Genomic DNA, 13,432 nt, shown 5'->3' with positions numbered 1-13,432 from the left:
GAACAAAGACACAAGGACCCACATCAAACTGAAATCATTAGCAGGGTGTATTGCTGTGATAATGATCCTTTACTTTAGGAGCAACAGGAGGTGAAAGATAAAAAGAAAAAGATGTTTTCCTTAAAGAGTTCCCCATATTGTCCCGTACAGAGCATGAATTAAAGTCTCCCCAATTTATTTGTTTAAAGACCAAACTAACTGATTTGTTGTCACATTTTCTGTCCAATAAATGAACCCCACCAACTTTAAGAGAAGACAACAAAGGTGAAATCACAGAAGACTGCGTCAAACAAAGTAAGAACAGGAATGGCTTTACAGATTGTGTCATATCCTTTTCTTTTCCTTTCCAGTCTTCAAAGGATACAACTGAGCATCTGGATTCAACCAATCACAGACACATTTCACATTATTTTCATTTTCTGTTTATAGTTACGACCCTATTGTTCCATAAAATGGAATTGTGGGTAAATAACATTTTCCAAAACATTAAGGCTTGTTTGTGGAAGATGGATAACTTTATTTTGGACACTTTAAAATCACACTTGAGAGGGAAGATCAGACCTCCAGCCTGATCAGATCGTTCGTTTGGGATGTGGTACCAAATGAGGGTTAGAGGTACATTCTTTTAACCATCTGACTCTGAAAGCTGCAGCAGCGTGCACCACACATCATGTGACGAGGACCAACCAACCTCATGAGAGCTGACACAAAATAAGAACTACAGCCGGACCGCGGGTTCTCCAGGTGGTCAGTGCCGCGGCATGTGTTCGGCCTCTGACTGTACAAGTGGCTCTGTGTTCAGGATGACAGCAATAACAGCATACACGTTTCATACCAAGTCATATTCACACATTTAGCCTTTAACCGTAAGACATCCCTACATTTGAGCTGGTCGAGTGTCACAGCGAAGCACCTGTGCACCTTACAGCACTAACACAAGTTATTTTCCCTGAATGATGAACGTACGGATCAGAAACTGAAGCACACAGACTGCAGAGTTCCTCCTTCATGACACTTATATTAAAAACACTACAAGTGTTGAATTCACCCAGCGAACACTTTAACAGACACCTGAAAACCACTGCGGTGACAAAGTGTTTAGAACTGGTTCAAAAGTTTTTTCTGATTATTCTAAGACATTGACTGAACGTTCACACGTAGACCAGATTTCACACTTGCAACAGTGAGATGTTTCATCCTCTGCGTCATGCAAAGAACAGTCTGTCGCCATTTTGGAGCCGAACGATGGACTCGCAGCAAACGCCAATACTGCAAATCTCAGTGACATAAGGTCTACATGTAACTGAGGAATCCCTTAAAGTTAGTTAACCCATCCATTAAAGACTTGAGGACAACTTGGTTGTCATAGAAACCATAGCATGTTACCACTGTACATCTCTGTCATTGCAGTAAATGCCTCAACTCAGTGGCTCCAAACCTTTTTCTTGAGGGACCCATCCAGGACAGCCTGGAACAAAAACAGATTTGGTCTCAAGACAACTGTACCGTCTGTGATCACTCCCTCGCTCCTCAAATATGGTCACTTCTGGCTCTGAAAATTCAAGATGGCGACGGCTAGATTGCCAAACTAGAGGCTTCAAAGCAGAGTCCACAAATCACAGTGGTCTGTGGTGTGTACAGCCATCATTACATTTTAAACTTTGATTTAGTAACTTGTTTATGTTTAAAGATATTTAAGACTGATTATTGGACAAATCATCTCTTATTCAAGCAGTGCAGGCGAGTATAAATGTGTGGTCTCATGCAGAGGACGGTTTTATGCAGGAACATGGTTTATAGAGAGAGTTTGCCGACACGTTCAGTCCAAGTCTAAAGTAAAGCGACAGTGTTCGAGTCAGTGAAGGGTTAAAGATCTGTGGACTTCATGCAGAGGAGCCTGACTCAGTCTGACAAGATTCAAATAAATAAAATGTCAAATTTTAGATTATTTCATGACTTTTAAGGCTTCATATTTACAGACTTGAATTTAAGACATTTGATTCGACATCCTCGGGCTGTACACCGACATCTAGTGGCCACACTTGTAACTGCAGCTCCATATATGTGGAGAGCTTCTGAACAGAGCAGCCATCTTGTGGGTGAAACCATGACAGACAGCTGATATTTGACTTCAGCCTGTGATGCTGCTGGACACAGAAGCTGAGGGACAAAATGTCCTGAGACACAAACTACAATTTATTTACCTTTTTGCTTCTGTATTTTCTCTTTGTTGCAGGTTCATGTTTCCACACTGTAGCAGGATTTTAAAGGTTTCGAGCTGCTGAAATGTCGTCGCTCCCAGACTGACTGGATTTTTACCTCCTGAGTGAACTGGTTTAACTGGTTCACTGAGAGAGAAACTAATGTGTCTGTAGATTATCTCACTATATAATGAGGAAAACTCTGTGTGTGTGTGTGTGTGTGTGTGTGTGTGTGTGTTCCATGTTTTTCTCCTCACTGACTTGGTCAATCCATGTGAAATTTGGCACAGTGGTAGAGGGTCATGGGAGGATGCCAATGAAGCAATATTACATCAATTGGCCAAAGGGGGGCGCTATAGCAACCCATTGAAAGATATGTAGAACAGGACGCCTCAAGGTGACTGGAGAAATTTAACTCTAATTGGCAACTGGGTGGCGCTATAACAACAGAAAAATGCTTCAAAATGGCTAAAATGCGACCGATCGCTGTGGCTCCCCCTGTGGACCAATGTTGGTGTTGGTTTAAACACTTTAACTATCTGCCTTTCAACGTGCTGCCTCAACTACTAATGTACAGTTTCAGCCCACTAACTATCCCACTATTGGCAATGGTACTACTGTACTTTCAATAAAGCAATCGTACTATCAGCTTCACAAACACTCTGTCTGAATACATTGCTCTTCTTAATGGGTTCAGTTGACTATTTAATCTGCAGTTTCCTATGACCTGTATCCCAAACACACACCATGTGAAACTGTACGTGGGCAGCTGTGCACTCAGTGGGTATGGACTAGTTAATATAATATATCTAACTCTGTGTGCCCAGTCGTAACCTGAGGCCCTGAGCCAAGGCTCAGCTGAGAAGTGAGGCTGACAGTTTGTTTGGGCCTCACTCTCTGAGGAGTCCCTTATCTTTGGTCAAATCCCTTAAAAACACACTTTATAAATGTGCTCTCAGGGTTCATGGTGTGAGCTCACTGAACTGGAAGTCACTTCTTAAAACCTGTTTATATACAAAGGCCCTTTAACTTTTGTTATTTTTCACCTATTTTACTCAAGTGGTTTATTTCATCATCTTCTAATGTTGTATTTTTGTGAAGTACTTTGTAATTTTTTATCATGAGAAGCATCATTATTATAATCATTATAATTATTCTCACATTTGAGCTCCAGAGTCGACTCTATCAGAGGAGGAGAACCAGCCCCGTCACCAAACCAGTGAGCGTCCGAAGCATTTCATGAGTAGCCCTGGAGCTTAATATACATTTGTTTAAAGCCCTGTATCAAGTGTGTCGAGGGCAATAAGTGGAAAAATTTGGAAGAACACAGACACCAGCACCTGAGGGAACGACACCTCAGGAAACACTTTCAAGAACCTTAAAAAAGGAGTTGAATTCAGGGCCACACAGGCTGGTTACTGAAGCACAGATGTGACGTTAAAATCAACCAGATGTTTTATTGAAATGATCAAAAATAAGCAGACAGGAAGAGACCAGAGCTGCTGGGAGAACATTTAATATTGATCGTCAAATCAACACAAATACCAGTAATTAAAATACTGTTTATTACAATTAGCTCAAAAGAGTCTAAACACCACGAGTCAGTGAAATATTCTGTCCAACATGAAGCTAGCTAAACTAAACCAGAGGAGGTGAGCAGAGGTCACTGAGGAGCACCCAGGGGTGCCACCGCCAACACACCAATACTCACAGCGATACGGAGCCATCTACAGTCGTGTCCTGGTGCTCTTACTCTTACTGAGCTCAGGGGCCCAAGCTGCCCACAAGATGGCGCTCTGCTCCACTGAAAGAAAAGATAAACAACCCAGCTGGTTTCATGAGAGCAGCAAGATAGGTAGAGTTCATGCAAATCAGCTGTGAGGCTGAATAAAAGGATCAAAATAAGGAGAGGGCGACAAACAGCAGCAGGTTCACCACCTCTGATACGGGGCCTCGACGCAGGACCACACGCATCATGCTCAGATCACAGCTCGTCCAGAGGAACCCTAACAACATACCTGTCACAAGCCAGAGGAACGAGTCCAGCCACCAACAGCCTTCTATAATCTGGGGCTGATTAGGGGTGTGGATGGAGGAGGAGGCAGCTCTGGAGTTAGTTGGCCACATTCATCACAGTGTTCCTCCAAAATATCTCAGTTCCTCAGTCAGACTCTGTCTTGACATGGCCACGATAACTGTGACCTCTCTCAGCATTAAAACATTAGAGCAGCACGTCACAACATGAAGATGAGTCATGTAGTTTGGGCGTGGTGGTGTACAAGAGGGAGACAGAAGTGAGCCTGCTGAGCCAGGCTGTTTTATTTGTGTCCACAAGGAGGCGCTCAAGGATGATTTAAAAGCCCTGATGCTGAGCTGAACATCTCTGGCTCAGCAGCTCTCAGCGGCTCCATGACAGCTGCCTCAACACACATGATGAGGAACATACAGGCTACACTTCAGTGATGGGACCAGTCTCATCAAGAGTGACAGAGCGTGTGTGGACGACTGGTTTGACACTTTAAACCATAGTGATCAAACGTTATTTTTCAGATCATTTTATTTTATTATTTCACTGCTCCAACACACTGCCAGCTGTGTGGTGCACAGAGTCACAGTGTTTCCTGTGTAAAACAACCTCCTCTCTCAGACAGAAGGACAGACGAAGCGTTGACTCTGAGCTGGAGGTGTCTCAGTCTCAGAACCCATCAGCTCTCGTCTGACGATGGTCAAGCACAAACAGAGATTAGGGCTGCCTGGATGCTGTGTGAACACTTACATGGTTACACTTAGATAGTCCTGAATAACTTACTCATATCCAACCAGGATTTAGATTCTGACGCACAGTACACCCGGAAGGGGTCAAAGTTCAGGGTGTGATGTAATGAGACAGTAGTCTGTCCTGATTGTGTGCGATCACTGCACGCAACAGTACACACTTTTTAAGGGCAGCTGCAGTACGTGCTAACAATGAAGAGAAAATGTATGTGATCTGGACCACACCCAGAAACTCAGGCTGTGATGAAGACAACCTGCCAGCAAACAGGTTAGGTTCACAGGGTCAGTTACCATGGTAACAGACCCAGGGTCGGTTACTATGGTAAGTTACATTTTGTTTCCTAAACCCAACAATGTGTGTGTGTTGGTCAAACATATCACAAGTGTTGGTTGTTGAAGGAAAAAAAACATCAGTTGGTGGTGTTGTACTGACGTAGTGCTTTTATTTTGAAAGAGACTGTATCAAACTGTACATTTCCTGTGAAAACAGAAGTGTATTTTGAAAACAGACAATGCATGTAACAGGCTGAAGTTGACACGGCGTCCCAGAACGTCAACAACCAACACACCCAGGGTACCTTGGACGTCATATGTGGACGTGGAAAGTCCATGACCAAACGTGGACATGTGACGAGGTCACAGTGAGGATGATGTTTTGTTTTCTAAATAAAATGTCCAAAAATGCATATAACTCCAAAAAAGAGTTAGAAAAAATAAGAACATATGAATCAGATGAACCTTTTAATTCCATGTGACGACTTGTTGGCGGGAGGCAGAGAGTTGTTTGTACGGGCAGTTTGGATATTTCATGATCACATTTTAACAGAAACTCAAAGCTCAAACTGAACTGAACACAGTTACTGGAGTTTCAGCAGAGAGGCTGTTTGTGAGGCACTTTGAATAGTTAGACATCTAAAGAATTAGATTGCATTATTACTTTTCTTGAGTCTGAGTTCTGCAGCTGTTCTGCAAATACTTTCCACTTAGGTAATGAAAACAGTGTGATGTTTGTTGGTGGGCGGGGCTTAGCTGGAGGCAAAACAGTCCTCCACAGACGTTAGCTAGCGCTAGCTAACAAGTTGTGTTGTCTTGTTTTAGACGATGGAGGAAGATGATGTGAGTGGTGTGTTCAGAAACACTCATTGTGAGTGTGGGAGCGCACTCTGACACAAACTGGAGCGTTGATAAATTGGGAGCACTGTCTGAATGTAGCGTTGGGTTATCCAGAGCAGCGCACTCTCAGAGTGGCAGAGCGCACTCTGGACACTCTGTCTGTGGAGACGGAGCAGCAGAGCGCCGAGCGGAGTGAATGTGTGATTAACTTAACCGTTGGTTCATTCATGTAGAAATATAACGCTGTGTTTCTTCCACCAACAGGGCTCTCATTTTAGTGTAGAGCGTCAGACTGAATTTACCAACGCACCATGTCAGGTCACTCACTCTCCGGGACCGCCAGTGTTACTTGAATAAGTAAACACTGACCAACGGGACCAGACTGGCCGACCCGTATGCTTTCAACTTATCAATATAATCAATAATAATATATATAAATAATGAACATAAATTTCAGGCTTAAAATAACTTTTGATTAAACCCCACCCACTCATGGCATAAACTCCGCCCATTTCAAGTACAGACAGAGATGATGTACTCACTCATCCCTGGTATGCACCACACACATGACGTTAACCATGAACAGCCTGTTAACTTTAAATCTTCTTCTCTTAAACCATCTCATCCAACATCACAGAGTTCGAGGACAACGTGCTTCTATACGTGATTTTTTGTCAGTGGGTTTGAGTTAAATATTAGCTTAAAATTAGATTTGTTCCCCTCCATGTCCCGTCCTGGGCTCCATGTTTTGGACCTCTCTTTACCGTAGGACACGTCACAGACACTCCTCCATGACTCCTCTTTTTGGCTGAGAATAAAATGACATAACTGTTACAGCATGTGTGATACGTCAGCGTCGGTGTTCCCCCTCATGTCCCCTCCTGGGCTCTGCTCTCGTGTCACGTGTCAGTCCAGATGCATTTTCTAAAACATGCTATTCAAATAAAACATGAAACTTCAGATAGCACCAAACATGACTGCATGAGCGTGTTGTGTCCATGTGTGACACAGAATAATAACGATACAGTAATTCATCTTTTTGGCTTAAATACATCTACATAACTGTGAATGAAGATAATACAGTACAGTATAAAGTGATTAAGGCTGAACAACTCTTTAAGATTTCAGATTACATCATCGAGGTACAAAAAATATTAATTTTTGGTCGACAATCATGATAAAGCTTAATTAACAACTATCAACATGTTAAAAACAATCTAGCTCCAACAATGAAATAAAGGAAATAAATGTGGGACTCCAAACTGTCAACTTCTGTCATACGACAACAAGAATATAGAGCAGAGATGAGCTCAAGCAGACTGCTGTCTTCCAGTGTTCACTGTTCCAGGAACATTACATGACAGTGGCTGCAAAGGTTTGGGCCCCGCTGGACTTTAACTTTAATTTACCGTGAGTAGTTCAGTAAGAAGACGATGGACTGATCTCCAGAGGGCATGACGCTGGAGATGAAACATTCAAAGCCAAACTTTGGGCACCCTGCATGGTCAGTGCTCAGTAGCGCCCCCTTTGGCAGGTATCACAGCTTCTAAACACTTTGTATCCAGCTCAGAGTCTTTCAGTTCTTGTTTGGAGGATTTTCAGCCATTCTTCCTGCAAAAGGCTTCTAGCTCTGTGAGATTCTTGGGCCGTCTTCATGCTCTGCTCTTTGAGCTCTATCCACAGATGTTTAATGATGTTTAGGTCGGGGGACTGTGAGGGGCGTGGCCAAACCTTCAGCTGGCTCCTCTTGAGGTCGTCCATTGTGGATCTGGAGGTGTGTTTAGGATCATTGTCCTGTTGTAGAAGCCATCCTCTCTTCATCTGCAGCTTTTTTACAGATGCTGTGATGTCTGGAATTTAACTGAATCCATTCTTCCCTCTACCTGTGAAATGTTCCCCGTGCCACTGGCTGCAACACAAGCCCAAAGCATCATCCATCCACCCCCGTGTTTAACAGTTTGTTCTCCAAACATACCTTTGCTCATTGTGTCCACAAAGTTCTGTTTTACCTTCATCAGTCCACAGGACTTGTTTCCAAAAAGCATCAGGCTTGTTCACATGTTCCTTTGCAAACTTGTGAGGCTGAATGTTGTGGTGAGGACACAGGAAAGGTTTTCTTCTGATGACTCTTCCATGAAGCTCATATTTGTCCAGGTGTGTCTGCACAGTAGAACAGTGCACCACCACTCCAGAGTCTGAGAAATCTTCCTGCAGGTCTTTTGCAGTCAAACAGAGGTTTGATTTGCCTTTCTAACAATCCTACGAGCAGCTCTCTCAGAGAGTTTTCAGCTTGACCTCCACAGTTCCTGTTAACTGCCATTTCTTACTGACATGACCAACTGAGGAAACAGCTCCCTGAAAACACTTTGCTATCTTCTTCTAGTCTTCATCAGGTCTTTTAGTTTTCAGAGTGCTAGGCAGCTGTTTAGAGGAGCCCATGGCTGCTGACTGTTGGGACAAGCTTTCAGGAGTCAGAGTCTTTATAAAGCTTTGAAATTAGCATCACCTGGCCTTTGCTAACGATGACTGTGAACAAGCCAGAGCCCGAACAAGCTCATTAAGGTCTGAGACCCTGGGAAAAGGTGTCTGAGAGCTCAGATGTCTTGGAGTGCTGCAAACTTTTGCATGGTGCTGCTTTCCTTATTTTCACTCTAAAATTGTACAAAACACAGTTAAAACACTGACCCTGCGTACAATGTTGAAAAGTTTCCTCTTTAACTTCCTGTCTTTCAGACATCAGTACATCTTCTACTCACTTAACTATTCACAGTAAACTAAATTGTGACCAGGGGAGCCCAAACCTTTGCAGCCACTGTATACTGCAGTGAAAGCATTTGTTCTCAGGGTTTAGGATCAACAGACTGATGGAAACACTTTGTATTTGGACCAAAAATCCGAACACTCCCGCGCTGACAGACAGAATGGCAGCACACAGTGTTGAACAAACATCATGTCCCCGCCAATAAGTGCTGATGTATCACATCTACCTTGTTCTCAAAAAATTTCTGCCTTGCAGGAATATCAGACGTACAGGATAAGCTGCTGAATGTGGCTCAGTCTCTTCGCCCTCTTCACTGCTGACCTGGCTTTGTGCACAGCAAGTCCTGATGTCCGAGGTAAAACAGGTATATGTGGATTTATAGGATGACTCTTCCCTGCTCTGCGTCATCAGTCACTGCACAGCTGGCAGTCGAACAGATCAGAATTTATGTTCTGTCCTTTTAGCAGCAACGCGTACAATGAAATAAAACAAATTCCCGCATGAGAAGTTGTTGTCTGTGCACAGAAAGGAGACCAGGTCTGGGATGATGTCAGGGAGGGCCTTGAGATTTGGACGGTGAGCCAAGCGAAACCTATCGCTCAGACTTGACCTTGTAGCGAAGGACAAGGTAGGTGGCCAGCCGTAGGATGATGAAGAAAATGCCCAGGACAATAAAATCTAAGTAGAGCTTTGCATCCTCGACATCCAGTAACTGCAGAACCTCTTCAGGCTTTTGGAACTTACACACCTTCCCCGGACACTCCAGCTCTGAGCGGTTCATCCCGTAGATGGACAGGATCACCCCTTCAAAGCCATACCTGTGGGAGAGAGACACAAACACTCATGTCTTGATTCTGAGTCAGAATGACTCAAAGTTCAAATAAAACTGCAAATTCTTCAACTCTACTAGAGTCATCTGTCGGCTACAATGTCCACAGTGTGTCCACAAAATGACCCAAGCCACTGGGACACTTTCAGAATCTGCTCAAAAACTCAAGTGCCAGATGTGCCACAGGAAACTGGCATGGACCTGTGAGTGAGGCGGAGTTATGTCCAGTGATGTAGCTGTGTGGCCACAGCAGCTGACCAACATCTGGATCCCTACGTCCAAACGCTAACAAAACCTCCTGACTGTGGTACACACCTTACGTACGACACATAGGAGCTCCACTGCAGATACTTGGGGATGGTGTCAAAGTTCACAAAGAATCCAGAGAACAGCAGCACTGGGATGGCTGTGACAGGACCAACAAACGTGGCGACCTGTATCAGGGTGCAAAGGACACGTTTCTGTCTCATATGTACAACATGAGCCGTGGTGTCTGATATCCAACGATGCAAACATGCAGTACCTGTAGTGAGGTGGAGGCAGCCCCGACCAGGAGGCCTAGGGACTGGGCTACCAGGGCAGTGCAGGTGGACAGGGCTATGAAGAGCAGGTAGCGGGTGGCTTCAGGAGGCTGCTCTGTCATCCAGTACACGATGCTGCAGTACATGATGGGGCAGATCACCTGAAATAACGACTTCATTAACCTTTGCTTCGGTAAGAGTTCACACTAAAATAAAACTCTGGCCTGGATCTTCCATCTCAGCCCAATCACAAACAACACTGTATGTATTTAAAATGTATGAAGGAGTAACTGTTTTTCTCCTAAAATTTAATCTTCCCCTTTATAACTTCACAACCAGGCAGTACAATCAACCACCACTAGAGTGCAGCATTGTACTGTGTAGTTGTGTTGAGCTGTATGCAACACGTCCAGCCCACCAGCCCGACACTGCCAGCTCACCTGGAAGGGGATGTCAGCCATGGTCTTGGCCAGGTAGTACGCCTTCAGACTGTACCAGTAGTTCAGATGCTCCCTGAGGAACACAGACATCTCCAGAGGAACTAACAGAGGGCACAAAGACATTCACACACATCTGTCACTTCACAACATATTGACCTTGCTGTCCTTGTGCATTGTGAACGTTCCCCGGTCAGACTCACAGGTTAACACGGTTGGCATGAGCGCTCCAAACATGAGGAAGAGCATGGAGAAGAACAGGAAGCCGGTGTTGTTGAAGACCTTGCTGGCGTCATTGCCGATGTTCAGATAGAGCAAACCTATCAACACACCAATAGCGATGTGGGATATCAGTCTGAGGTGGGTCAGCACCTGAGGACACAACAGGAGCAGGACAAAGTGTTGTAGGTAACTTTATTTTGAGGTATAGAATGGGACTTTTTCATGCACAGCTGAAATATCTGTATTGAATGTTCTCACCTGGTCTCGACATATAGTGATGAAGGTTCTCTTGAACAGGATACAGAACTGTGTTAGCGTGCTTGTGGCAAAAGTATGGCTCTCTATGTGTCCAGTGTCCTGAGGAAAAAGGAGCATTTAAATATGTGTCCATGATTATAACCCACATCATGGCAGTGCAGCACAACACAACGTCCTGCTGTCAGCGCCACGTTAACAGACTAAAAGAGATTGTTGACAACATTGTGCATAAAGATGACACGGAGTCTACGTTCGTCCAGATCGTAATACATGTTTGATCGTGTTATGCACAGTTTATAATAACGGTTAATACAGTGAGAATATATAGAAATAGGACATGGAGTCTGTAGTTGACCATACGGGATGTAATTTTGGAAGGACTTGGCCTGCCATTTTCTTTTTCTTTTTTTGTACAGAGGCGTGCAAAAGTTTGGGCACCCCTGGTCAAAAATTTGTTTACCCTGAGTAGTTAAGTCAGTAGAAGAGTATGGTCAGTAAAATAAAAAAAATAAAAATATTGTCTTTAACTTTTTGCCTTTTGGAGATCAGTTCTTCTTAGGTGCTATATGAATAAAGTTTTTTACGCACCATGGGGAACTTTGCTGCACAGACCGCCTGCCCGTTGGTATCACACTGGTTCTTCTTCTCCTCTAACGCACACATTCCTCCTTGGACGGCTTCAAACAGCACCGGGTTCAAGTCTCCATACTCTCCTGATGCCACTTCGATGACTGAAGGAAACATCAGAGAACAGAGACACAGATCATGAAGGAATCAGAAATCATTCTCACAAATCTATGAATGAATGAGGAGCGGACATACTGAAGTCTGCAGGGTTGTGGTAGGTGGGACAGTGAAGGCCCAGAGTCTTCAGATAGGGGATGAGGTAATGGACTGTGCCTTTGTAGATGCACTGTCCCTGACTGAGAATGTAAAGCTGCGGAGGAACAAAAGAATTTAAGGGCAAAACATTTCCAACTGAAAGAGTCTGTGCCAACTTCCATCCACTCAGCTCCTCATCTCCTGACAGACTTACCTTGTCAAACATCTCAAACAGTTTGGCGCTCGGCTGGTGGATGGTGCAGATGATGGTCCGTCCTCCCAGCGCCAGAGAGCGCATTAGTGAGACCACCTGGTAGCACGACGCGCTGTCCAGGCCACTGAACAGAGACAGACACGTACTGGGTGCTATTGTCATTGTGTTTACAGGATACAACAAAATGTGGAGTGCCACTCCTGGTTGGTGCGTAAGAGTTAATATTACATACAATATTACAAACACTGAACACACTGCACATTATATAAATGAGGTAGCTATGCAGTGCCAGAGTCAGCAAATCGCCCAGTCCGCTGTCGTTATTGAGATGTAGAAATAAAAACAGTGAGAGTGTTGTTGTTGAGAGACTATGACTGTTCATGTTGTGTGTTGATTAAGAGTGTGAATGACTTCAGGAAAGAAGCTGCTCGTGAGTCTGGTGGTCGGAGTGTTTAATGACGTTTTGTCACTTCAGTAATTTCCTGCAATTTGGAGGACGCTGTGCCAAATTGCCAATTGCTAATTAAAAAAACAGAAAAGAAATCAAACCAATTTGCTCAGGGATCAAAGGTTTAAATACTTGTGAAAGGTGTCTGAAAGCAGGACAAGGAAAGTGATGTCACTCCAAGTTTCAAAGGGTTAAGGTGTGTCCAACTCCAGAAACAGTCCACCAGGGCCTACAGTGGTATTTTTGCTTATTCTGACGTCATTTCTTGGAACATCTTCAAATGCTTCATTTCTCTGAAATCTCTTCCACCTGAGCTTAAAGGTTATGTGAGTCAATGAACCAGAATAATTGACGAAAGTGTTTAAATTGTGTTGTCAAAAAAGGGCATGTTTTTTCAACAGCTTTTACAAAATTAAAACACAAAACATACCGATATGGAAAATGTTTAGATGTAGACACAAAACAAAATATTTATTAAAATTAAAGTTATTTGAAATGTGCACTTCGGCCGTTGCTGGCTGCAGGGCTCTGGCTCGATACTGGACCAGTTTCAAAGATTGTTGTTCCCATTAGTCGCTTAGAAGTAAAAATACCTGAGTTAATTAACTACAGAAAACCTGTGACGATACAGTGAGGGTGGTGGATATCTTGTTTAGGATTACTTCAGTCATTATCAGGGATTCATCAGTGAACTCTCTCGGGATTGTTTTATCCATCCTTCTCTGCAAAGGTTCATTTGTCAGAGACTGCGGGTCCCAGAGCGTCCAACAACTCACACCTGCCAGATGGCACCACTGTAATTAAAAGTTTAATTGTTCGGGATTCAAGAGT

At 43.8% G+C, this 13,432-nt stretch overlaps 2 protein-coding genes across 2 annotated transcripts in view; one reads left to right on the top strand and one right to left on the bottom strand.

The window, feature by feature from the left end:
- The first annotated feature begins 5,397 nt into the window (after window positions 1-5,397).
- Window positions 5,398-13,432, top strand: part of abcg1 (ATP-binding cassette, sub-family G (WHITE), member 1) — a 391,642-nt gene continuing 383,607 nt past the window's right edge. The window contains exon 1 of the mRNA XM_049577595.1: window positions 5,398-5,628. The gene's annotated coding sequence lies outside the window, so the exon portion shown is untranslated. The remainder of the gene's footprint in view (window positions 5,629-13,432) is intronic.
- Window positions 5,618-13,432, bottom strand: part of LOC125889525 (ATP-binding cassette sub-family G member 4-like) — a 31,013-nt gene continuing 23,198 nt past the window's right edge. The window contains exons 7-15 of the mRNA XM_049577596.1: window positions 12,154-12,277; window positions 11,940-12,054; window positions 11,706-11,848; window positions 11,118-11,216; window positions 10,841-11,009; window positions 10,641-10,741; window positions 10,203-10,361; window positions 9,995-10,113; window positions 5,618-9,668 (exon numbers count right to left, since the gene is read on the bottom strand). Coding sequence (XP_049433553.1) covers window positions 9,443-9,668; window positions 9,995-10,113; window positions 10,203-10,361; window positions 10,641-10,741; window positions 10,841-11,009; window positions 11,118-11,216; window positions 11,706-11,848; window positions 11,940-12,054; window positions 12,154-12,277 — 1,255 coding nt within the window. The 3' untranslated portion in view covers window positions 5,618-9,442. The remainder of the gene's footprint in view (window positions 9,669-9,994; window positions 10,114-10,202; window positions 10,362-10,640; window positions 10,742-10,840; window positions 11,010-11,117; window positions 11,217-11,705; window positions 11,849-11,939; window positions 12,055-12,153; window positions 12,278-13,432) is intronic.

The sequence above is a fragment of the Epinephelus fuscoguttatus genome, linkage group LG5 (assembly GCF_011397635.1).
Source record: "Epinephelus fuscoguttatus linkage group LG5, E.fuscoguttatus.final_Chr_v1".
NCBI classification, from domain to species: domain Eukaryota; kingdom Metazoa; phylum Chordata; class Actinopteri; order Perciformes; family Serranidae; genus Epinephelus; species Epinephelus fuscoguttatus.
Note: the sequence above shows the minus strand (reverse complement) of the source record. Positions and strands in the feature narration are given on the sequence as shown.